At 37.9% G+C, this 27118-nt stretch overlaps 2 protein-coding genes across 2 annotated transcripts; both read right to left on the reverse strand.

Annotated features, from left to right (window-relative positions):
- Window positions 1-273: 273 nt before the first annotated feature.
- On the reverse strand, window positions 274-2251 carry LOC115918969. The gene is made up of 3 exons (XM_030995937.1): window positions 1841-2251; window positions 1310-1535; window positions 274-875 (listed from the first exon to the last, which is right to left on the reverse strand). The coding sequence occupies exons 1-3, from the start codon at window positions 1958-1960 to the stop codon at window positions 760-762; spliced, it is 462 nt and encodes a 153-aa protein (XP_030851797.1). The 5' UTR covers window positions 1961-2251; the 3' UTR covers window positions 274-759.
- Window positions 2252-2433: 182 nt separating this feature from the next.
- Window positions 2434-26918, reverse strand: LOC582176. The gene is made up of 23 exons (XM_030995808.1): window positions 26778-26918; window positions 26281-26302; window positions 25728-25893; window positions 25194-25299; window positions 24671-24809; window positions 23991-24092; window positions 23200-23347; window positions 22273-22373; window positions 21618-21875; window positions 20233-20363; window positions 19485-19710; window positions 18698-18835; window positions 17895-18062; window positions 15882-16025; window positions 14869-15020; window positions 8755-8827; window positions 8149-8418; window positions 7190-7301; window positions 6413-6643; window positions 5069-5162; window positions 4418-4555; window positions 3834-3980; window positions 2434-3336 (listed from the first exon to the last, which is right to left on the reverse strand). Exons 1-23 carry the CDS (start codon window positions 26916-26918, stop codon window positions 2434-2436), a joined length of 4110 nt encoding a protein of 1369 aa, XP_030851668.1.
- Window positions 26919-27118: the final 200 nt, after the last annotated feature.

The raw sequence follows: 27118 nt of genomic DNA on the forward strand, positions 1-27118 counted from the left end.
CAAATCAATTGTAACCTCCAGGTTATGGTTCAACCCCCTGCTTTGCTATCATATACCCATACTGCATCAACAATTCACCTATGAAATTCAAAAATGGAATTATAACACCAAAATGAAGAAATGAGTGTTGTTATGTGGTATAAATGTGAAGGTGCAGCAGATAATGGACGGAATGCAATAATCAAGAAGAAGAAAAAGGAGATGGAAGAGGAGGAGAAGGAGAGTAGGAGGAGGAAAAAAGAAGAAGAAAGCCTATCGTTTGCTGGGGGGGGGGGGGGACTTTACTGGCAAAAAGTGCAACAATTTTTAAAGTTAACAATATGAAACCGACAGTCACTTCATACATGTTTGCAATGCGACGGCTAAATGATTCCTATCTATTTCATATTTATTCATAAAACTTCAACAACCCATCACTGGGCAATCAGCTACAATTGCTGCACTTCCTCTTATCTACTGTACACACTAAACAATTGTCACACATCAATTCATGAATTGTTGGTTAGTGTTAATTCCAAAAGCAGTTTGACATACTAATTCAAAATTTGAATGGGCTTTTTAAAAGACCTCGTCGATGTAAATGCCACTAAAATTTGTAAATGTACATGCAAGGTTAAAAAATGTTGTCCCTAAAGGAAGGAGGTTAGCAGACAGATCAAATCCAAACCTCCCTAGCTGTAACACCAGTAAAATGAAGCGACCTTATTTAGGGTCAAAATGTTAAGGTGACCTTGACAGCCATTACGTGTTGTCACATGTCTACCTAAAAGCAAGCTTGGTCTGTCCTCCCTTAGATCCTGGCACTCTCTCGTAGGTCAGTCTTCTTCTCTTTGTGGGGCCATCAGTGTAGATATCTCCCATGCAGCTCAGTCTGCCTGAGGAATTGAATGAACTTTTTGCATCAAATACCATTGGAATCATGACACAAAACATCCCAGGCTACAATTTTGATGTCAAACATGTGAAAATGACAATCTGGCTTCCATTGCGTAAGACTAGTCTTGGTCTGGACCCCGATACCTAAAGCAAAATGACTGTTACCCTAACTCGGGACCTTTGCATTTCTTATAGAGTTGTGACTGATGTTAAATTCAAGTTGAGTTGCAACTGATTCAGATCATTCGCAACTCTTTATATGAACGTGCAAGGCCCCACCCTAAAGATCGATTCAAAGTGGCTGCAAGTTCCCTAGTCAATTGCACAGCGACGGACTTCTATATCTTTAGCACAGAATTGCATTTAATAAAAACAGGGCTTCAACTATGCAACAGCTCCTCCCTGACCTGCCAGTAGTAGATATCAGACTCACCGGTATCAAGGAAGGCATCGCTTCTTTGATGCTGGTATGATGAAGCTTTTCCCTCCAGCCACCCTGGTCTTGAGAGCATCATTGCGTCCCTTCCACCACCCCAGTGGTCATCCCTGCTGTGTAGGGCCTCTTGTCCTTGACCCAGGTAGTGATCAGGTGGTCTTCGACGATGCTGTTCTTGTTGACTGGGATATTCCTGGGGATGCCTCTGCCCTGGAAAGTATCCCTATGAAATGAAGCAATATAATTTTATAAAGTAAATCATTCCATGTGGCATATAGTTTACCATTTTGGAATAGGAAAACAAAAACAAGAAGAAATGAACTAAAGAAGTAGAATAGGGTAGATGAGTAAAGGAACATTAAAGCCATCCAAAAAGCACAATGCAGATGGATTACTAAAAAATGAATGACACACTACACAAATTTTCATTAAATTATACACATTGAGAACACAGATCCTCTTTCAGAAAACAAATATTTATCATTCTTCATATATTTGTGTGCCTTTGTTACTTGACTATATTCATACCTGATTCTGGTTCTGACTTGAAGCTGTTCCTCTTCTCGCCGGTAGACCTGATGTTGCAAGGGTACCAAACTCACCACGCCTTGAAGTCTTGTTGCTTAAAGAACCCTTGGGAATGGTCATCTGCAATGGATTACCGGCACCAGCCCGGGGACAGGGTTGTGCTATACCTATGTATTTCCTTGGAGCTCCCCTTTGTGTACAAGGAATTTGATCGATTCCATGTGTTCTTGTGTTTGCTGGATTTTAAGATTCAAACAAGAGAACCATGAATAAAGAGATGATTGGTGAGTACTGCAAAATCAAAGAATTGTGCTGAAAATGAAGCATTAAGAACTCACTCATTGGGGTCTTAAGAATGAAATGCAATGGAAGACTATAAAGCTTAAGTATGGCTTCAATCACAGCCAACTGTGAAGAGCTTAAAAATAGATTTATATGATAAGAAAAGCTATTGTAGGAATTGAAAGATTAACAAAACAAAAATAAAGTAAGTTGATTAAGAATATCAATGTTCATCAAATAATTTGTATGGAGGCTTGAATGCATTTCCCCGACGTATCGAAGAGAGAAAATGTCTAGGTCTATTATGAGCTTCAACATGTAGAGAACTTACTTTTTTGTGCTGGTACACTTGCTGACTGACCAGAGAGACGAATTTGTTCCTTCTTAGAATAATCACTTTTCATTTCTTTGTTGGTCAAACGCTGCTCTACATCCCACTCCTGACGCCGAAGATCTTGAAGCTGACTTGGAAGAAGAGCATCTATGCCTGAGTAGGCCTGTCTGGCACTAGCCCTAATGCTGGAATGCTGCCTTGGTTGCATTGCTTCCTCCATGGTCCAGTCTCTTGCCGGCAATGGGGCGCTACCAGACTTGCCTGTGGATGAATACGACAGGAGGTCGGAAAGGTCCCTTCGACCTGATCTATTCTTGTCAAAGTGGAGTAAGAGATCTCTTGTAGGATGGTGATCCACATTGGTAGCCATTGCATCATCTGCATCAAACTCCTCTGAATGATACCTTGATAAGCCAGGCTGGTTCTTCCTGATAGAGTCACCTGATGCAAGCAGTTCCAGTGGTGTCTTCAGGTCATCAGGAATGCAACGTTCTAGAGGATATAACTCTTCGCCGTCAAGGTCATAGACAGGGTAATCATCCACCGGTTCAGATTTGATCGTAACAGGAAGATCCTGACGCAGCTGCCTCTGTTCATCTTGGTCTATGTTCTCACGTTCACTCTGCAGCATGCTCCACTTGTTTCTTCTCCCACGCTGTTGAGGGTACAAGTCGGAGGATCCCGTATCATATACATCTTCCTGAGCTCTTGTTGCTCCTTCATCTGCAATGGCCTTCCTGCTTCCTTCATCAATCACAGATCTGTTCCGCGAGATGGACTCGGCTTGGTTAGGCCTTGACTCTTCTCTCTTCTGTGTCAGGTGGACTTTAGAAGGACGATCGCACAAAGGACTCTCATCATGAACAAGCTTGTGGAAACGCTATGGGCAGGGATGGAAACAGGGAGACACAAGGTTATACTCTCTTCATGACAAAACCTTTTTTTCATGGCTCATAGACTTTTGTTCTAGAATGAAGGTTTCTTTACATCTTGAAATAAACATATTTTTAGAAGCAAGCAACAAAAGGTACCATAGGAATGAATTGCAATTCTAAGTGAGGTTAGCATGAAGTTCAATTTATTAGTACAGTTCAGTACAAATATCATGCGTGCACTAAAACATTCAAAGAATATATGATTGTTGCATAAACATTCATCATAATCCCAGCATTTTGATTATAAAGACATGATCATTATTTTGACGATTTAGCAAAAGATATGGTAGTAAAATATAATGTAGTGATTCTGTCACCCCACAAAAAAGGCAAATTCTGTGGAAAGTACATCATCTCCTAAACAGAATTGTTAAAATACCATGTACTGCTATTGAAAGTGCCACTGCATTTGTCAGACAGTCTTTGTTAGTTAGCATCTTACCGCGATGATTCGTGTTGGAATCCATGGACAGAGCTTTGAGAGATATGTGAGCGGAGCTGAGAGCAGCACTGGTAGAGGAGCAGCTGTGAGCATGACTTGAGCACTGAAGGAGTTCACACATGGAAATCCCGTCAAGCATTTCTCATGCTGAAAGAAAGTTTAGTATTTTTAAAACATTGGCAACAAATTTTGTAACTGAAAGAATATCCACTGATTTACAAATATGGAGACATTTTGGGGAGGTAACGCCAGTTCACAGGTTAACCCTTCCTGGTTCCACACAGTATATCAAGTTATAAATCAGCAAAGATACTAGCAAGCTTCTAAAATAGACTAGAGCATTATGACTCATAATAATAACAGGTAAAAAACACTTCCATTACTATCCCCTATAAACAAATCAATTATCTTCCTGCAGCTGATCAATAGTAGAAGATGATTGCATGAGTAAAAACCTCTTATTAACAATGACAATATTTCAACAGATTGAGAATTTTACTTTCCACATGATGGTCTTCAATTCAAGCTCAAGAGAATTATTTTGATATGAACGAAAGCTGACAAATATGAATCGTGTCACCAACCTTGCTCAGTCTCTCGGTCAGCCAAGGTCTAGTGAGCCAGTCATCATTGTGCCATACTGCTTCAGAGGCCTTCCTAGAAATGTCACATATCCCGTTGATGGTAGCGGCTGTGCAGATACTGTCATTAGAATACATCACCTGTAAAGAAAAATTGCATAGCTAGGGCACAGTCAAATATCAATTCAGTGGACAAATGTGGGTATATTGACCTTGCTACAGTGAGTTTGTCAAATTAAGAGAAAGTCTGGGCCTGGTGAGCCAGTCATTATGGTGTCACACTTTTGCTGATGCCTTCTAAGATACTAGGAACAGAATATACAGAAGAGTTAGAAAATGATTAATTGGGTACTACTGTATATCTTTAATGTTTGTTGGTTGGTATGGCTATGTCTTCCTTTAATCAAAGAAACTTTTTCAATCAACTGTATCAACATCATCATCATCACAATCTCTCTCTCTCTCTCTCCATCTCTCTCTCTCTACCCCTCCCTCGCTCTCTTTCCTTTTATATTCCCTTTATATATGTCTCTCTCCCCCCTCTCAAACATGTATTCAAGACTCTCTTCTTCATCCCTGGCTTCATCAAAACGACACATAGTATAATACTACTACATTTTAGCATTGCTTTAATTAGGAAAGTGTATTTGTTACCTTCACTTCAAAGTCATGTGACTTGGCTGCGAACTGTGATAGGGCTGCCTGTAGCTTGCAAGTATTTACTACCACATGACCGCCAAGAGCATATCTGTCCCCCCCAAAAAGAAGAAGAAGATAAAAAAGGAAGAGAACAATTTAGGAAATGAGAAACAAGATTTTCAATCAAATTAAATTTTGTTTTTATTGTAAAAAGAGAACATGGCAAAAATTTGGAGACTGATATTGTCACATTTAAAGTAAAATACAAAAAAAACATGAAATAAAGTTATAAAATGTACATTCATATACAGTATTTTAGTAATAAATAAAAAGGAGAATGCGACTTCATTCATTAAAAAGATAATGTTAAAGCAGAATTATTATATTAGATTAAATTGTATAGATGAAAATATATATACGTGTAAATGTACTAAAAGCCCTTTGATTGGCAGCGAATTGCAGTTCATGTCTACATAATATGTTTTCCTGTCGATTTCTGATTCTTTTGTTGTTTCTCTCTCTCTCATCCTATTCTATTGTTTGTTTTTAAAAAAATATATCTTTGTACAACATGATTTATTCAAAGCTAGTATTCTTCGAGTGGAAACTTTACCAAACTGGCTTGAACTGAAGATTCAATCATGTGTGTCAATCATAATGTACATCCTATATGTATCTCACAGGAAATTAAATTTTAATTGTTGGTGATTAAATGTTTCAAGTTTTATTTGTTCCACATTCTACCAAATTAAATTTATTCAAAGCTAGTATTCTTCGAGTGGAAACTTTACCAAACTGGCTTGAACTGAAGATTCAATCATGTGTGTCAATCATAATGTACATCCTATATGTATCTCACAGGAAATTAAATTTTAATTGTTGGTGATTAAATGTTTCAAGTTTTATTTGTTCCACATTCTACCAAAAATATAGACATACATATCAAATAAAAATTATACAATACATCTAGTATATATGAGCACGCCTCAATGATTCTTGATTCATATAATAGATTAAGTAGAATGTGAGGAACCTATAAAAAAAGCAGTGCTTGTATATTATAGGTTCCTGGTAAAATAAGTATTGTAGATGAAAAAGCTGTAGCAGTAGAGAAAGACTTAATTTAGAAGGGAGAATTTAAAACACAATGGAATAACGAAATTTGTACACAAAATAATGCATTAGCTACCGGGTGACTCTGGATATTGGATCCAATACCCAGAGTCACCCGGTTAAAATGCATGTGCATGTGATGATTACATTCTCAGAAAACTTTTTCTGAATTGGGAATGATCACAAAAATCCAAAACATTTTAATAAATCATAACAACATAGATATGCGTGGCAGTATACACACACCTGTTACTTTGACCATTCCCCTCCAGAATCACCCACAGCTTGCAGAACTGCTGTGAGAGCATTGTGATGCGATGAACGAGTGGCTCTACAGCGCCCTCTCCCAGAAAGCTTTCCAATTCTACGATGATGATGCCTCTCCTCTCATCTAGAATAAGATCGGCATAGGCGGTTCGCGGCAGGGGAGAGTTACAGGTTGAGGCAGTTGTGCGTTCGACGATCAGTATGTTATACCTGCGGGAATAGATCCAGCATAGATCAGCTAAGCACTATTTACATCGAAAGAATTATTCAAGTAACTCTCGGGGACCGCGCTTTTGCTATTGCTGTCCCCAAACTATAGAATAACTTGTCAATAGAAATACGAAGCACTCGATCCATCTCTCAATGTCTTCAAATCCAAATTAAAAACATATTTGTTCAAGTGAGAGATTCTATTTTGTAGAATTTAGTAAAAAACAAAAAGGAGCTCTGAACCAGCGCAGCTGAATATATTTTGTATAAAAGCTGCGCTATGTAAATTTATTATTTTTATTTATCATCATTTATTAGTCACATATTAATTATACTTTTAGTTTAAATGGAAGCTTTTCTGATATAAATTCCAACATGGATGAACAAACCAATCTCAATTATTTGTGCAAAGGCTACTATATAGCCTTGACAACAGCTGATTCTCTGAATCTTATGTAAAATTCACGAACCTCCCATAGAGAATATTCACTATCCGTCCGAATTTCAAGCAGACTGTATACTCTCATCAAGAATGGTCTATCTTACCTTGTCTCTAGCATGTGTAGTAGCTTAGATGAGTTGATGACACTTTCAGATCCAATCAGCTTGAGTGGAATCTGCTTTGGCTTTTCATCAGCTTTCATCTCGTTTACACCATCTAGTCCATGGAATATAAGAAGATATAAAACAGGGTATTTGTTAGTGAGTATCCTAGTGGCTGCAAAGTTTAAAATGATTTGTATTTGTTTCTTTAAAGCCCCTCTGCACTAGTTTGGCCAGGGGGGATTAGACCTCCCTGCAAAGTCACTGACATGTGGTTATCTCATTAAATCAGCTCTCAATTAACATAAGAAGAGGATCATGGGGGACCATTAGGCACCGATTAGGCATTGTTTGCTATATAGAGGGTGCAAATAGCTATAAGTAATGCAGTGGGGCTTTAATGAATAGTGCGTTCAATCTCGTCTCTCAAAATCTCTCCAAAAATCTTCCATGAGATGATGGGAGCAAACTGTTTGATGCCAATGTCGAAAACAAAAGAGATTTCATCAGTTAATTAGTTTGTTTCTTTACCTCTAGATAAACAAAGTACAGCCTCTATCTTCAGTGGATATGAACCTATTTTATTGAGTATGACAGATTGATAATTTCTCAATCAATAATAACTCTTTACCACATTAAGCAGATGAACAAGACACCCTTCATATGACAGTCTCTTTGGTGATTAATGGCCAGATGGAAATTGATTGCCCTGAAAAGAAACTGTCCTAGTGGTGCGGTCATGTTGGAAGTAATTGTGTCATTTCTTGAGGGAGTGGGTAAGGGGTCTTGGGATTTTCCTTGGGATTAATCTTAAAACGAGAGATGTAGGAGGCAGGGTTTAACTAATCTCAAGATACGCCACACAACAAACAAATACAGTCAAACCTGTCTATAGCGACCACCCAAGGGAAACACAAAAGTGGTCTTTGTAGACAGGTGGTTACTAAAGCAGGTAGTACAACCTGTGGTACTAAGATGTCCCAGGGTGGCTCCAGAACTAGCATGACCAACACATCGCAGCTCAATGTGTCTGATCTTCTGGCGCAGGCAAAGCTCTTTCCAGGGGCTCTTGGGGGAGGCTTCATACTCGATGACCAGCGAGAAGTGAGCCCATGGAAAGCTCTCGTCGATCTGGGCAGGTGAGATGACCAAGCAGTTGTGTTTGTCTAGAGCTTCCATGACTGCCATGTAGGTGGTTTGGGGTGTTGAAGAAAGAGTGCTGGCAGAAAGACCTGGAACAGACATGTATATAAACATTGGATAACTGGGGTTGTGTACAGGATTAAATGAAATTTCATAATTGGTGTACATGTGCATATGTGAGTCATTTACAATCATGATCATTGGGTCATTTTTTTGTCCAAATCTTCACTGACAGCAAGGTGGTTTGGGTGTCAGTTGAGCAAAGCAGCATACTTGTAGGCAATGGATCATGTTCACAGTATTCAAGATGAGTTTTCAGTGGGTAAAATATAGAGTGTGGGTTTGAAATCACATTTGGCAAAGTCATCATTGAAAACTTTAATACTAAATACATTCTAAATATGCATGGATGATGTTCCCCTTACCTTTAACTGATAACAATACAGATGTGACATTCTCAGCAAGCTTTGTATACTCTCTTCTGATGATAACAAGAACCTAAGGAGACAAAACACTGCACTAGAAAACAAGGCTGTGATGGTAATGGCCAATATATTGTGATCAAGGAAGATAAATGTTGCATCCTTTTTTGTATAAAGTATGGGATTATTCAAGTCTCCTAACAGATAAATACCATTCCAATCAGTTCAAAATCTAGACTTCTTTGGTACAGGTATTAGCTGAACAACAAATATCTAGGAATAACAATTGGAGCTCTAATCAACGCTATGGCATGGTTAATATACAAAAGCATTACATGAATTCAAAAAAGTATACTAGAACTTCAATCTTAGGATAAGAAAATAAATGCATTTGTATCGATAGAGCAGTGTCTGCCAGTCACCTAATACTGTAGTTTGCTTTATTCTGCATTACATTTTCTGTCTGCTCTGGACATCAAATCCATATAAACAGGTTCCAAAACAAAATGCCTCTGGGAGAATGTAATATCCCGCAGGTATATACTGCCAGCTACAGCAGGGAGTACACACACACATGCACGGAATGTAAGTGCTCGAAACGGAACGTCAAGATGTTGAATAAATAAACTCACTTCCTAAATACCCTAGTTCAAGATGTATCTTTGTTAACTACATAAAGATAGAGATTTTACAATGGCGACGAGACGGGATCCACTTTGTGCTCTACTGTTCGACAAAAAAGTGAACTTTTGACTTTTTTTCCACAGACGGTACGTACACGTACGTGTGATGGTGACTGAGTGTGTACCGAGTAACTTTTGTGCCCCACGTATTGACATTCATGTGATCCAGTGAATAGCCCAATATGTCTATGCCCATTCTACCACCGTTTGACCCTCACGGGGACAGTGCATCTTTGAGTCAGAGATGGGAACAGTATATAAAAAGATTTGAAGGAGCCATGGTTGGGTTCAATATCATCGGACCAAAACGAAAACGGGCCCTTCTGTTGCACTATGGAGGTGAACAGCTCCAGAATGTGTTCGACACCCTACCTGATACAGGGACTGACAATGATTATGAAAGGGCATGTGATGCTCTTAAAGCCCACTTCGTGCCGAAGAAGAACATCATTTACGAGACGATTTTGTTTCGTAGACTCACCCAAGAAGCTGATGAAAACGTTGCACAATTCTGCACCAGATTACGGAAGGAAGCGGAAAAGTGTCAGTTAATTCACAGAGGTGGAACGTGAATTAGTCACTCAGATTATCACCGGCTGTCGGTCAGGACAGTTACGTAGACGCGCCCTTGAGAAACAGACATCTCTCGACACACTTATAGAGCTAGCTCGATCACTTGAGTTATCACATGAGCGGGCGGATGGAGTCGAAGCAGACAAGGTTACACAATTCCATCGCGTTTCTTCACAACAGAAAGGGCGTGCACGTCCCAACCAGAAATCATCACAGTGTGGAAATTGTGGCTATGGCTATCCTCACACTGGAGACTGCCCTGCAAAGGGCAAACGCTGCAACACCTGTAATAAAATGAACCACTTTGCATCAGTTTGCCGCAATGGCAAACCAGTCAAGTCTGTCAGCGATGATAATGCCACATCACTCCCAAGTGCAGACACCTCGCAGAACCCTGTTGACACGATCCATGAGTATATGTTCGCAGTGTCAAACACCAAGCCGCCAACACATGTAGGTATAACCATCGATGGCATACGCTGTTCTATGATTATCGACTCGGGATGTTCGCGAAACATCATCGATGAGCCTACCTACAAGAAACTGAACGTGAGCCTTAAGAAATCTTCTATCCGCCTCTTCCCGTATGGTTCGAAAACACCCTTGAGTGTCCTAGGTGTGTTTACCGGTAGCCTCGAGTCACAGAGAAAAACCACTGCTGCAGAAATATATGTGGTGAAGGGCTCATATGGATGTCTTCTTGGGCGTAGCACTGCTGAAGATCTCAATTTGATCATCATCAACGACACCGCCAATGCTGTCAATGCAGAAAATGACTATACATCTGCATACCCAAACCTATGGTCGGGGGTTGGGAAGCTGAAAGACAAGAAGGTGAAACTCCATATTGACACCTCAGTTCCTCCAGTCGCACAACGGTTTCGCAGTACACCATTTCATCTGCGAAAACAGATTGAGAAACAGCTTGCTGAGCTACAGGACGCCGACATAATCGAGGATGCTACTGGGCCGACTCCATGGGTTTCGCCGACTGTAGCCGTTCCCAAGCCAAATGATCCACAGAATGTTCGGATTTGTGTGGACATGAGGGCGGCTAATAAGGCTGTCATCAGAGAGCGTCATCCTACACCTACAATGGATGAAATCATCACTGAGTTGAACGGGTCCAAGGTATTTTCTAAGTTGGATCTGAAATCTGGATACCATCAGCTCGAGCTTGAACCTGAGAGCAGATACATAACCACGTTTGCAACGCATGTTGGACTGAAGCGCTACAAGAGGCTGAATTTCGGCATATCCTCTGCGAGTGAAGTTTTTCAGAACGCCATTCGTCAGACATTAGAAGGCATACCAGGAGTCCTCAATGTGTCTGATGATATTCTTGTACATGCACCTGATGAAGCGTCACACAATGAGAGGCTGAATACACTCTTTCAACGTCTGCAAGAGCAAGGACTGACCCTGAACACGCAGAAATGCCAATTCAACAAGACAACGATTTCTTTCTTTGGCCTTGTATTCTCAGCAGAAGGAGCGTCACCTGATCCTGATAAGGTTGACGCTATCCACCAGGCTGCACGTCCGCAAAATGCCCAGGAAGTGAGAAGTCTTCTTGGCATGGCCAGTTATAGCTCGCGTTTTATTCCCAATCTCGCGACAATCACTGCACCTCTCCGTAGCCTCATGACAAAAGGAGTGAAATTTGAATGGAATTAAGAGCATGAAGCAGCGTTGAAAGCGTTGAAGGATTCCATATCAAAAAGTGCAGTATCATCATACTTTGACACAGCCAAGCGTACAATTCTGTATGTCGACGCCAGCCCAGTGGGACTGGGAGCCATGTTGACCCAAGAGGGAAGTACAATCATATATGCTAGTCGTTCCCTTACACCAACAGAACAAAGATACAGCAGATAGAGAGAGAAGCTCTTGGTATTGCTTGGGGTGTTCATCGTCTTCACACATATCTTTTTGGTCGGAACTTCACGGTGGTCACCGACCACAAGCCTCTGATCCCTATCTTTGGAAAGCCAAAGATTGTACCATCAGCACGCATTGCAAACTGGATGTTGAAACTCCAGCACTACGACATGGATGTAATCCACGCCCCTGGAAAGACAAACCCAGCTGACTACATTTCACGGCATCCCTGTAGTGATAGCGCTAGTACACCAATGCCAGATGTCGAAGCCTACATCAACTTTGTGGCTCATCATGCAGCTCCAAAAACCGCCAGTCTCGACGACATACGATCAGAAACAGCCCGCGATTCTGCATTACAAGCTACGATCGAAGCCTATCGCAGTGGAAAATGGGAGAATCTCAAAGGCTCTCATCGCGCTATGTGGAATGTTCGCAATGAAATTGCAGTCACTGAAGATGATATTGTGCTGAGGGATAAGCGTATTGTGATACCAGAAGCCCTTCATAAGCGTATCATCGATATCGCACACGAGAGTCACCCAGGTATTGTGCGTACGAAAGCATTGCTCCGCTCAAAGGTTTGGTTTGAATCGCTTGATAGTAAAGTGGAATCACTTGTGAAAGATTGCCCTGTATGCCAAACCGTACGCGATATCCGTACGCCTCTGGAGCCCCTCAAGATGTCACAAATGCCACCCGGTCCTTGGCAGAATTTAAGCATCGATTTCTGTGGTCCGTTACCAACAGGAGAGTATTTGATGGTACTCATTGATGAGTTTTCGAGATACCCAGTTGTAGAGGTTGTAGGTTCAGTGTCCGCTAGAGCTGTGATACCCGTTCTTGATAAAGTGTTGTCTGTATTTGGATTTCCGAAAGCCCTCAAGAGCGATAATGGAAGCCCATTCAATTCGAGTTCATTCGCCGATTACGCGTCTCACTGCGGATTTCAGCATCGTCGAATCACTCCTCACTGGCCTAGAGCTAATGCTCAAGCAGAAGCATTTAACAAACCACTCATCACAGCCGTGCGCGCTGCACACCTCGAAGGAAAGAATTGGAAACAACAGCTGTACATATACCTACGACAATATCGTGCCACACCACACTCTTCAACGCGAGTAAGCCCATTTCGATTGATGTTTAATCGAGAACCGGTTACGCGCCTCCCAGAAGTAGATGTTGCTCATGACAACACATCATCAATGGTCAACGATGAAATTGCTGCCAGTCACTCGAAAGCGATAGCGAATGATCATGTAGCGAAAGCAAAGCAAAAATCCTACGCTGACAAGCGACTGCACACAGTGAAATGCGACTTCAAAGTAGGTGACAAAGTGATAGTGCGTAATGATGCACGAGGTGATAAATTCACACCCCCGTATAATCCTACCCCTCTAGTGATTATCAAGAGGAAGGGTAACATGATCACTGCTAAATGTCAATCAACATCATGGTGCGTCACACGCAATGTATCCTTCTTTAAGCGATCGCCTTCACAGTCACAGCTTATACTCAACAGACGGACAAGTCAGAACAAAGTGACAAAAACTCAGAAACTGTGGTCCCAAACCGCACCAGAAGGCCACCAGCCTATCTGAAGGACTACAAAACCTAAACTGAATACTAAAACCATTGAAGAAGAACTTTTGTAACCAATGTTTAAAGTTGTTTTGTGAAATGCTAAGATGCTTTTGTTCATATCCTAAGGGATATTGCATTTATGTTTCATTATTCTGTTGTTATTAATCACACATGCAAGAAGATGTGTTTATTCATGTTCATTCATTTTGAGGGAAAGAATTCCTGTCATTTTGAGAGTTTAGTGTTCCATACAATACATGTACCAAAACAGTGTTTGTGTATTTGATACATTATGTTCATTTAAGCTAAAGAAAAGGAGGAAGAAATATGCTTTCTATGTTTGAAATACAGTCAGTCATTTTGAAACGGTATGATCTCTTATTAATTGATCTGTTTGTAACCACGGTAATACTCAATTTGTGAAGATATATGTACCAAATACATGTACCTGGAAAAAACATTTTTCAACCTGATATACATAGTTCTGTACACTGATCATGCATGTACTTCTTTGAAGAAAAACAATTATAGTGAAATTTTGTATTTGAAAGAAAGATACAAACAAACTAAACCTTTATATTGATATTTTCATTTTTGTTACTCTTGAAAGTGTCAAGAAAAATACATGTATGTGTAACAAGTTTATTGTTTTATGATTATGAAACAAATCTAAAGAAAAGGAGGGATGTAATATCCCGCAGGTATATACTGCCAGCTACAGCAGGGAGTACACACACACATGCACGGAATGTAAGTGCTCAAAACGGAACGTCAAGATGTTGAATAAATAAACTCACTTCCTAAATACCCTAGTTCAAGATGTATCTTTGTTAACTACATAAAGATAGAGATTTTACAGAGAACATCAACATTTTATAGAAATATTTAAAAAAAACACTCTTTACAGAAAAGTTGACTTTGGATTAGGTAAACTAAATTTAATCTTTGGACTGTGGTTCACATGGTCTGCGGATCAAGTGCTGACACGGCACTTATGTCCTTTGGCAAGACATTAATCTACATTTGCCACTCTCGATCCACCCAGGTGTGAAATGGGAAATGGTACAAAGGGATTTCTTGAATGCTGTGAGCATTGGAATGGGTAGCCCAGCAGAGCGGGGGTAATATTGGAGCGGCTCGTCACCTTGCATGGTTGATATGTGCGCTATGAAGATATCCAATAATATTATTATATAAAGGGGGACTGCACTACTTGTGGCGTCTTGCACCCTCTATATAGCAAACAATGCCTAAGCGGTATCCATTGGTCCCCCATGATCCCCTTTTTCTTATGCTAATTAAGAGCTGATTTGATGAGATAACCACCTGTCAGTGACCATGCGGGGAGGTCTAATCCCTCATGGCCAAACTAGTGCAGATAAGCTTAATAATATACCTTTGGGTCATGGTCTCTTCCTTCTTTCTTGAGTTTCTTCTGGAACCATTCTGCGGTCAGTCTGGCCATTTCCTGTAGCTTAGGATGCAAGGTGTGCTTGGGAAGTAGGCATTGCTTCTTGAATAGCACGTTTCTCACAGAATCTAGGCATCCTGGAATACATCAATATCATACAATTCATATTTGCATTGATCCTTTAAACTGACCTTAGTAATAACAAATCCTTATAAGATTTATATGGATAAAGAAATCATATCTTTGACAATATTTTGTCAATCAAGACAATAAAGAAACCATTCTTCTGTGCATTATCCAAAGTATATAGCTTAGAACGTAGGATGTGTGCAATAAAATGTGATTAATTCATATCTTTGCAATACAAGATGGCACATTGTCTCTCTTCAATTTCATCACATGCAATCACTTTTTTTCAAGACATGGTCTCAATGTAAGTAGCCCTTGCCCTAGTTCATGGGCAACTAGATTGGATTGTCGGGCTAGTAAATGAATAAAAGATGAAGATTTGATTGCCTGACTCTAGCAACCCAAATATTTATAATTGTAGTAGTAGTGATTATTTTACCTGACTGCTAAGAAAGCATAAATGCTTGTTAGTAAGCAATCAAAGGACCAACAGATTTAGTTCCTCTCCGAGGGACCTGGTAATGAGGATTATTGCCTTACCAAAGGGCACTAGTGCATCGAATTGGTTTCAAACCCAGGTCGCCGGATTACAAGACCACTGCTCTACCAACTGAGCTATCGTGCCTCCTCTTTTGTATGCTTTGAGTAAGGGAATATATAGCAACAAAATGAAGGTCTTTTGATAAATGTAGCACAAGAAAGAGGGTATAACAGGAACTAAACAGTCGCTTTGAATAAGTCTCTTGATCAATTGATCAATTAAGGCAATGAATGTGACTCAAAAAAAATTTATAAACAGTGTTCTAACCAAATATTCATTATCAAACCAATTTATTTTCTGAGTCCATATGATTATTTGAGTGATGTACCTTTAAGAATATCCTTGTATCTCTCATTAGTAAGTGCAAGGTGCATGATAGCTGACACAGCATCACAGTTTATCATCAGGTCTATTGCAGTTGCATAGCTGTGAAGCAGAACGATATACTTGTGTCTCTCTGTATCTTCTTTCACTGATAAAACAAAGTGAAGAACACATTCATGAAATACAGTAGACATTAAAATGACTAACTATAGTATTTGCTGAATGCTGATAATCCACCAGGTTACGTCTACAACAATACATTACATTTTTTACAGTCTGATTGTATACAGTATGTCTTCAAAATTCTAAATATGGCACCTGAATATCTTAACGACACCCTCTAAATATGTAAACCAGCTTATAACTGACAAGCTTACCGACTGACAAGAAGTAAACACATTATTCCCAAATCCAGACTCTCATTTACCAATAAATGTTTTACTGTGGCTGCTTTGAAAACATGGAACCTTGGACCACTACCATTAACAACATCCTTAACGTTTTAACTTGAAAAGTTTAACAGAAAAAGAAGGGATGCTGCTTTGGACAATTGTTACTTCAATCATTGCCCCACTTTGTAAAGTATTGTAGAGCCCTGCATGATTTGCATTGAAATACCAAATATTTCAGTACACCCTAATTTTATTTTTAATTGGGGAATACCAGGGGTGATAGTGAGCACTAAAAATAAAAAATTCTGGGGAAAAAAAATGGTTTCTTACAACATTCCCCCGCTTTTAAGGAAGAAAATTGGGGAAAAATTGGGAAAATAAAGGAAAAATCAGAAGAAGAAAAAAATAATAATAATCTGGGGGAGAAAAAAAAAATCGGGTGAAAAAAAAAATAAAAAATAAATCGGGAAGAAAAAAAATAAATCGGGAAACCGATTTAAATCGGGTAATCTACAGGTATTCAATTCAATTCAATTCAATAAGGGTTTATTCGTATGATGTTCTGGCAGCCGAAGCTGAATTGCAGATCATTTGTACAAGGTAAAAACATCATGATATTTAAAATACACTGAGCATTATACATATTGACATAAAATAAAATTAATGACATATAAAAGGATAAAAATACTGGACACATTTATACACATAATAGGCAACATCATTAAACATAAACATATACACAAATATATGAAGCTTACTTTTTTGAATAATAATCGTTTAAGATACGAACAAAATAGGGAATAGAGCTGTTATTAAAGCGACTAGTTTTACAAATAAATTGAGAATATTTCTGTACATTTCGTAAATTAAATTTAACAATTCTTTGACTTGGTAGCCATAACGAACACAAATCATGCTTTTCTAATTTAGTGGCGAAATCAAAACAAAGTTTATTCCTACGTTCTTCCAACGTTAACAAATTGCACAGTTCTAGAGCATGATTATATGTTTCATAATTAAGTCCCAAAATAATTCTACATGCCCGTTTTTGTATTCGTTCAATATTATCTGTTTGTATACGTGTTAGGTTGGAATGAAAAAGTGGTGCACAATACTCTAAAATTGGTCTTATGTATCCAGTATAAACAATAACGAGATCAATAATAGGTAAATTAAAACGTTTCAAGGTACGTAACATATATAACTTTCTATTGCACTTCTTTAACATTTCCTTTACTTGAGTATTCCATTTTAAATCACATTGAATATAAACTCCAAGAACTTTGATTATATTTTCTTCATTTAAAAGTGTCTCATCAATATACAACAGTTGGTGAGTTTGATTTTTCATAAAAGAGACTGTCATAGCAATGCATTTACTTGGGTTAAGTTTCATATTATTGAGTAAAGACCAATTTTCTAATAATTTTCTATTATTATTATTATATTATTATTATAAGTCCGGCTTTCTACTATAGTTAAATCATCCACATACTTATAAAAAGGGAGTAAACAATCATGACACGCATCGTTAACCATAATTAAAAATAATATAGGCCCCAATTTTGTACCTTGAGGGACTCCTACATTGTTATTTTTTACATTTGAAATACGACCTTTATTACCTGTAGAGGTGCCACTTTGCTTCTCATGCTGAAGGAGGAGGAATCGAGTGACATCTGTTGTGAGGGTGTCGAGTGTGTAGGATGGTGACAGGGCACTGATGGAATGAAGATGACTGACGACCGGTGCAAGGGCTTCTTCTATCACCTTGACCATCTCAAGAAAAGGAGCTGAAAATGATGAAAATAAAGTCAAATTGATGTTGAATTTAAGATTTTCAATTATTTACCACTTCGACACCCTAGTTCGGGGGAGAATGTAGAACTTGGATTAGTGCTTGTGGAAAGCAATACAGAACATATATGTTGATATCAAACTCACACGTGGCACATTAGAGATTAATTATGTAAACACATATAAGAACCTCTTTATTACTTGATACTCCAACTACTTGCTCTGACTATGCAGGTATTATCATCATCAGTCTTGGGCGCCTTTTGTTAAAACTTGTAATCAATATCAAATGCTAAGATTCAATTACAAATTTGCTCTCAGCCAATCTAATGCAACAAATTCAGTAGCCATAATAAGAACAGTTATTGTAACTCGTTACTAGGGCCCTTTTTTATCTGTTCTTCACAAATGAAGTATAATACATTGAATTGGAAGTGATATTTGCCATGTAGGCAAAAGAATGTTATACATGTTCAGGTACATTTAGGTAGATGAAATCATGCTTTTTCTTTTGTCTGACTGTGAGGGCCTTCCTTTAACCTTTATGTACCTTTCTCTATTCCTCTGCTAAGGAGAAGCAATTTTCAAGCACGCATTGAAATATCATTTACACAATATATTCTAAACTCACCTGTAAGGGTAACTTCAACTACCCTGCTCTTTGATTTCTTATTCCCGGACTTGGTTGGCGTCAGCTTAGATTCATCAAAGTCATCCTTACAGACCATCTCTTTCTTAATTGTGATAGGTTTTGAAGGCCTAAGTGTATCTTGAGCAGAAAGAAAAGAACAGATGAAGAAAAGGCATTTTAAGAGCACAGAAAAAAAAGCTAGGGATGAAGCAATGCATACTTCTGAAATCTGTGAAATAGAAATTTATAGATTTTGTTTAATTCATTCTGAATCAGTGATAGTCTGTTAATCTGTATTATCATCATCACTATTATCCCCATCATTATCATGACAATTTATCACCAAAATTAATTCCTTCCCTTCTCTTTCTCCTCCTTCTCCCCCTTCACTTTCTCCTGCTATTCCTCCTCCTCCTCCTCCTCCTTCTCCTCCTCTTCCTCTACCTTCTCTTTTCTCCTCCTTCTCCACCTACACATTTCCATGGTATTCCTTCTCCCGTTTCTCCTCCTCCTCCTCCTCCTCATCAATTAATCTTTTCTATGTATCGATCACAATATAAAGCACCTTCCCCGAATGGGAGAAACACAAAAACATTTAATTAAAGCCCGGTTGTACTAGTTTGGCCAAGAGGGATTAGACCACCCAGCTTGGTCACTGACAAGTGGTTATCTCATCAACTCAGCTCTCAATTAACATAAGAACAAGATGATCATGGGAGACCAAAGGGCACCGCTTAGGCATTGGGAGCAAGTAGCTACAAGTAGTGCAGTGGGGCTTTAAACTAACCATTCTCCTCTATCGTAGGAGGAAGCTCTCCTGCATTCTTCTTGTTCGCTTCCGAGAGGAGAGGGGGTGGTAGTGGAGGTTGCTGAATAGGAACATCTCTCTCCTTTCTGATCAGAGTTTCCTTGCACCTGAGCTTCAGGAAGTCCATCAGAGGATCCCCTACAGGAGAATGTCTTTTTGGAGCAGCATCTGCTGTCTTTTCCTTACTGCCTTCATGTAGGGGCTCCTATAAACGTAAGGAGTTTGAGCGGAATTTATGTTACATTACATATTCTTTCAACAGGATTAGTTGGCCCTGAAAAGGGCCCATTCATGCTCTATCTATGGAAGCCTTCAAAGGTTACAACAGATGATGCCTGTTCACAGATTATCAAGTTACACTCTGTTCTTATGATGCACATATAATGGTAAATTATTTTTAATCAGTATTTAAAGATCTTTGATTTTAACAAGAAGTACAATAAGCTGTCTGCAGGGCAGCTCGTATGTGGTATTCTTCTTTCTGTTTTTTTTTACAAAGGTAATATTTTGAGAAAACATTTGTATTGAGAATTTAGTTAACAGATGAAATGAAGAAATTTATTTTTCAAATAACCCCTGCCATGTTTATAGATTTGGCTGAAATTGCCTCCAAAAAGATAATACTGTGTAACATGCATCAAAGGGTCTGAATGATCAGAATCGGCCAATATTACATGAAATTTCCCATAAAATTAGGAGCTCCATGTAGATGATGTTTCTTCTTTACCTCAGTTTGAGTCATGGATGTCTCTGAAGGTGTAGAACTGTGCTCTTCAGAATCATGTGATGTAGGTTCCTGCAATGTCCTCTCCGCATCCATTCCCAATGGCTCCAATAGTTTGTCACATTCATCACCGCCTATTGCAATTAGACAAGGCAAAATAAAGATCATTGTCTCATGAAAGTGTGAATGTTCTTTTCTCAGAATTCTCATTTAAGTATTAGATATAATTTGAAGAACATGATTATGTTATTAATTTTTAACCTTTATTTACTCTGGTGGAATTTCAGAAAATTTGAATCTTGAAACTGAAAATGTGATTCACAATGCAATCTTATGAAGATGTGGACATCTAGTCTTTAAATAGTTTTACGTTCAGTAAAAGAGGTCAGTAAAAACAATCTTTGCAGAATGGTTATCTCTCTTGAGAAGCTTATTCCAGAATATGTGAGGCAAAAATTGTTCAAATGAAGCAGGAAGAAAATAAGTTGAAGTTTTTAGTCAGGTTAGTACAAAGGCAAGTTAACATAGTTGCAAACGTTATAGGGTTCTATAACATATTTGTCTTTATTGTTAACTGCTACATCAGGGTATTACATTCATCGTCTTCTGATTTAATTTTAAAGACAGAGATAAATGGAAACATTTTTTTTTTTTTTTTTTTTAAAGTTAACACCAATCTAATGAAGATATGAACATGTTTTTATTCTCAGCATTTGTCAACAGGAAGTGAAAATAATATAAATATATACTAAAATTTTCTTGAGAGAGAAACAAGGCAAAAGCCATATTTGAGAGAAGAAAAAAAAAGATAAAAGCACTTGGTAAGTTACACCTAAGGAAGAAGTAAACACATTTTTCTTTAAATCTGTATACGGTCAATTGAAATCGCATGAAATATGGTTATGCAATTTCTACTGTATTTTCTTTTAGGCTTTATTTACTTTCACAAATTTAAAGAATCGAGACTTCCAAATCTCTGCAAAAAAAAAAAATATGCATATATTGATTAATCTTAGGAAGATGTGAACGTATTAAAGGGGCTGTAGCATGAAGAGACTATGCTTCTTTCCTGAGGACCACTCGGGGAAAATCGGGTATAATACGACTATGGACGACGAGGCAGCAGTAGGCCTACGTATACGCGAAACAAAAGCATGAGGAGACCCAGTTAATCAAGTTTATTCGTTTACATGCAGTCGTCCAAAACAAGTCGTAGATGGCGTTGACCAGTATTTGACATGCTACACCCCCCTTTAAGGTGGCGCCAACCAGTATTTCCCATGCTGCAGCCCCTATAATATTTCTTCACAATATTTTACACAGGCAACCTTGAAGTCAAGAATAGCCAAAAATCTGTCAGCTTGCTCCGCATTTCATTCGATACACACCTATTGATATCTCTTCCTTTGTCACATGCTCTAGGTTGCTGCCCACTGCACAGTCCAGCATCTTGATCTTTCCTGCACCCTCTATATCCTCAACGGACCTGGTGAACTTCTTGTTCTTCATAAGCCGTGTCATGTTGACCGGTTGCCATGGCACCAGTAGATCTACATCACTGTTGCCATGCTCTTTGGTTAAGCCAAGCTGAGACTTGGGTGAGGACGGGACAGGGTCAGGCTTCTCATTATTTTTTATTTCAGGAACTGAGGAAATCATAAAAACACATGGAAACCAGCAATGATAAAACATGTTACTTATCTTTGTTTATTCTCAAATTGGCTAGAAAATATCATTCCTATTCAATTTTTCAAGCATTGTTGGAACATTATAGAACTAGAAATAATCCAATAATGATGATGACCACAAGTATTAAAATGATGATGGAATTTTCCAAAAGGATAAATATCTACCGGTATATATTTATTTACTTTTTTTTTACTTTGACAGTACGGTCACTTGACCCAATATTGTACGCTTCTAAATACTGAACACCCTGTAAATGGCCGTTTATCTTCAGAATTCATATGATAATCAGATATGCATCCAAATGTCGACCTTCCTAACATCCCAAAAACTTCTAATATTTAACCCTGATTTCACCTTTCAGGCTAAGGGCTACTGCCTCATGCAGACATTGCTCTGTTTTCCACATTCTGTTCTCTGTCTTCTCTTTGGTCTTTGGAGTAACTATCTCAGCATCACTGGGCAAAAAACACAAATTAGATTCATCTAATAATCTGACTGAAAAAACCTGGGTACAAATGTGCACATAATTCAACCAAACAATTTGCATGTACTTCTCTTGAATGGAAATTGTCTAAAAGGAAGATGTACTGTCCTTTTTTTTTTCTTTTTTTTTGTTGCTATAATACTAAAAGATATACACAATCTTCAAAGAAATCCGCTCATAGGTTTGAATTTAAAAAAATTTCCCGTCTTCAATTCGTATGAAAGTAAGTCAAGTACAATTTAGAACATTTAAATAGATTCAATCAAGACTTGGAGTAGCCCAATATGACACAATTTTTGTTTGCATCAATACTTTGTAAAATAGAAAATATTTCAATTTCTAACTACAACTTGAACTTGAAATATGAATTTAGTTAAAGAAGAGATAATTCAATATTTGTGTAAGTATTTAAAAAGTGAAGATTTGGTACCATACAGACTCCTTTGCCTAGAATATATCATGTAGCAAGTTGTTTTAACTTGCGGTAAAATGCTATACCTATATATATCAGCTGGACAAATATTACTTTGTCATATTTTTGTGTGTATATTATAGGGTTATATAATAACTATAAACAAATAACTCTGATATATATATATATGTCATCATGTATATGTCCTTTAACTTTGTTTGTTATTTCCTGTATTTGTAATCTTTTTTTGTGTGTACATGGCCTCTCAGAAAAACAGTATTAAAAATACTGAGAGAGTTACCGTTTAAATAAAACATATAAATAAATAAAAAAAATTAAAATACCTTACACACTACTAAAATGATCTGACAAGAAGGGTACATACAAACATGATATGGGAGTCATGGGAACCTTGACATGGTCCAGTCCTGGATCTTTGGCTGACTTTGAGACATCAATGGGTGTCCTTGGAGGCTCTAAAGATCCTTGTTCAAGGTCACCAAACTTTTCTTTATGATCCAATGGACCAAGGCCTAAACAAGCATGAAAATACACAAATATATGAGGTGGCACTTTAGGCACCGCTACACATTTATTGTAGGGAGGAAGGTCTGTAGATCATAGTAGTTAGGTTAACTTTTTTCATACCAAGGCAGCTTGACCGGATGCACCTGCTTTTGCAATATTTATATATGTTTTCTATTGATTTTGTCTCAATTGTTTATTTTTTATTGATGTATTTATGTGACTTGATTAGCAAAGTAAAATAATAATAAAACATACATATATATCAAGCTCCTTCTCAAAGCAAAAAAGATGTTGTTCACAAAATGTATTATTCAAGTTTTCAATTTTATAGGTACCTCTTTTACAAAGTTACATAGTTACCCATACTGAATATTTATCTTGAAATGCAACATGATGGTGTCGACCGGTGAATGCATTAGTTCATCACTAGGTAATTTTTTATAAAGCATCTTAAGTCTAAACTATTTAACTTATGCTTATACAAGAATGTACAATTTGTCAATAACTAATTGCAGAGATAGCTCACCTGAGATCAGTTGGTGTATTATAATCATACTATGAAAGCAACCTTTCTCTTTGGGAAGAATGCTATCGTTTGCCTTTTTTTTTTCTTCTCAACCACAGGATTCAAATAAAAGCTACAAATACCTTCATGATTCAACTTGACAGGATCACCATCGACTTGGCCTATACGTGGAAGTTGTTCTTGATGCAAGCCAATTGCATGAGAAGACACTGACTCAAGAAACTCTAAAGAGTAAAGAGTAGAAAATACCTGTTTTTCTTTCTGTTGCAAATTTCCAGGCATGATATAGTGAATGTACACAAGTGGCATTACAAATACAAAAATTCAGTACCTCACATCATAAGTGAATATATTTCCAACAAAAACGTAAATAATGTAATGTTGCTGCATTAGTCAACAAATTAAGCCTACGCACGGTATAATAGTGTTCACCAGCTTCTCAGATACATTTAGGCATAAAAGTACAAGATATATGAGTCCACAAAATATTATAGAACTTGGTTGTATAACCAACAAAAGTTGCAATAACTGTTTATACATGTATGCCACAAAAATAATCTCCATGTTTCACACTGTATCACGAGATAGTGTAGGCTTCAAGATTATTTAACTGTCTCTTGTGCAATATCAATCTATACTAGTTAAAAGCATTACCTCAAATTTCAAATTGTGTACACATGGCTCATACATACAGACTGTTAACAGTTAAATTCAGACATCCCCCCCCCCCCCTCCTTTAAAAAAACTACTTGCTAGTAACTGTGGATCCACGGCTATTTTGTTATGGTCTTTGTTTACTTACCCCTTTCAGACCAATTGAATGGGTCAGTATAGCTGTCTTGTTCCAGCCTTAGACAGTGGTCCGGCATGACCTCACATACGTTTGGATGAGGGCACTGATTGGTGTATGCTGATGAGACTAACTCTGGTAACAAAAGCTCCTGGGTGTATTGAATCAAACCATGTACAAGGTATTGCTCATTTGTAACAACTATAATCGTTGTGTGTTATGTTAGCACTGACAATACAATGTGGCAAATCAGTTGTCAGAAATTGTTTAATCAAGTGTTTTCTCTATTTTTTAAAATTTTGTTATACTATAAACTGTAGCATTCACTGTTAATAAAGTCTCTGATCCTCATTTGCTCCCCTTTAAAGATGTGCTGTCTAATATTTATCAAAATAAATAATATATTACTTTAATTTCAATGGGCTGTCCAAATAGAACTAGTGTGCACAATCTTGCTTTAAAGGACACATTGTCACATGTTATGGGTCATTCATTTGGCAATGGATTGAATATCATCGGCTTTTAAAATGCTTACTTTTTCCTTGCATTTTGCTTGGTCTTTCCATACATCAGGGAACAGTTTTAAATCTTTGTTGAGCTCTGTATGAGGCTCAGTAATGACGCCTTCCTGTTTGACAGCCCTGTGGATCATTCAAAGGAAACAAATTGTGAGAAAAGTTTTGATGTCTTTCACAAATCAATATGAGATCCAAGTCTTGTTCCTAATTCGATTATGATTTAATTTGTGTGAGTGCATATTTACTAATGCATGCATAAACATGAATTATTTGTATAATAATGCATAGTCCACAAACATTGTTTTGATGACAAAATATAATGCATCCATCTGGTACACACATAAATGAATTTTATAATTAGCTTTCTCTGTTTTACTTTATCATGTTAGTCATCAAAACAAATTAGTATGCATGTTGAATCAGTTTCCATTCACTCGACTCTTTTCCTCTTTTAGTTTGTTGTCGTCTCTTGAATGTTAGAAAAATCAGCATAAGGTATGTTTAATCCTTTCCTACATAGTTGATTGCATGAAAAGAAACAGTTCCCATACCCTAATTGCAGTTCTTCAATCCTCTGCTCAGGAGGAAGGCTTGCAAATGGATCTTTGATAGTCTTGGGGACCAGTTGTTTGCACATTTCCTTGCAAGTCTGGTGTCGCCTTGCTCCTGATGCGACATCAAACAGGTTCTCCAGCATAAACCTTGCATATTCCCTTCCTGATGAAACAAATGCAAGTTATATTCAAGCCTTACTGATATAAAATAGGTTTCACTTTGCCGCTTTTGTTCACGGGTATCTATCAATACCAATTGAAATGGGATTCTAATAAAAGTTGATAGAATAAGCTGAAAGCCTAAATCTGCAGTGACGATATAGAGCAATTTTAATTCTTGCAGTAAAACATAATCTCAGTGGTTAACTTTCCACCATTTGACAACTTATGAGGCATACAACTGTTCATTATAGTCGAGTATGGTTAACAAATACAACATCTATCTTTAAAATCTCAATCAAATGTCAGTTTAAAGGTTCAGTACCCAAGGATATTTGTAACACTTGTATACTTACATCCAGGCAACAACATTCTGGGCCCTATAAGTTACTGGAATCTTTGCGTTTGATTGGCTGAGAGCAAAGTTTTTATAGAAGTTTGGCATCTATTATTGACTAGAAGTTTGATGAAACAGGACCCTGGTCTGTATGCATGTTCATAATGAAGTTAAAGTATAGTTATCTGTACCATCATCGTCAATAGGCCTGCCTTCATCAGCTTGAGTTTGTCAAATAGTCTGCTATTTCTGATTCAGGAAATTAGCCCAAAGTTACAAATTGCGTCTTCATCAGCTCGAAACTTGAGCTCGAGAAATTTTGCTCAGTGTTCGCGCATAGTGCGAGTCTTCGGGCTGGTGAAGACAGACCGGATAAATAGCGGGCTATTTTGCAAACTAGCCTAAGATATCTTGGGAAAATTTCCCGAGCAAATAGCGGGTGTCTTCACCTGCCAAATAGCCTGCTATTTCGTGATCGTGCTAATTTCTAGAATCAGAAATAGCGTGCTATTTGGCAAACTCAAGCTGATGAAGACAGGCCTAAAGTTTACCTTCTTCCTCCTCCTCACAATGGCCTTCAATGCTGCCAGGAGGCCGACAACGGTCTGTATGTTGGAGCTCTGACTGAATGCTCTTTTTGATCTGAGAGTCCAAAGGGGGAGAGTCTGGGTTGGAGCTTGGCACAATGTCATCTTCACTTGGAAGACTGAAAGAGGATTATATACATAAATAAATAATAATAATTTGTTTTTATATAGCGCTTTTCAGAACAGGCCCTCAATCTAAAAATGTAGGGATTTCAAGCACAGTTAATAGAAATAAAAGCTCTAAATCTCAAAAGAAAGAAAAATGCAAAGTCTTCATGAGCATTTACCCGATGGCTACAGAATAA

The sequence above is a fragment of the Strongylocentrotus purpuratus genome, unplaced genomic scaffold (genome assembly GCF_000002235.5).
Source record: "Strongylocentrotus purpuratus isolate Spur 01 unplaced genomic scaffold, Spur_5.0 spur5_scaffold_3, whole genome shotgun sequence".
NCBI classification, from domain to species: domain Eukaryota; kingdom Metazoa; phylum Echinodermata; class Echinoidea; order Camarodonta; family Strongylocentrotidae; genus Strongylocentrotus; species Strongylocentrotus purpuratus.

Excerpts from the sequence above, each read along its gene's own strand:
- LOC115918969 (XM_030995937.1), bottom strand. The coding sequence starts at position 1,960 with ATGACCATTCCCAAGGGTTCTTTAAGCAACAAGACTTCAAGGCGTGGT. Across the intron at positions 1,536-1,840 it reads CAAGTCAGAACCAGAATCAG|GGATACTTTCCAGGGCAGAG; the intron begins GTATGAATATAG and ends TTCATTTCATAG. Across the intron at positions 876-1,309 it reads CGATGCCTTCCTTGATACCG|GCAGACTGAGCTGCATGGGA; the intron begins GTGAGTCTGATA and ends TCAATTCCTCAG.
- LOC582176 (XM_030995808.1), bottom strand. The coding sequence starts at position 26,918 with ATGACATTGTGCCAAGCTCCAACCCAGACTCTCCCCCTTTGGACTCTC. Across the intron at positions 24,093-24,670 it reads ATTCAATTGGTCTGAAAGGG|AGTTTCTTGAGTCAGTGTCT; the intron begins GTAAGTAAACAA and ends TTTACTCTTTAG. Across the intron at positions 4,556-5,068 it reads CACATGACTTTGAAGTGAAG|GTGATGTATTCTAATGACAG; the intron begins GTAACAAATACA and ends TTTTCTTTACAG.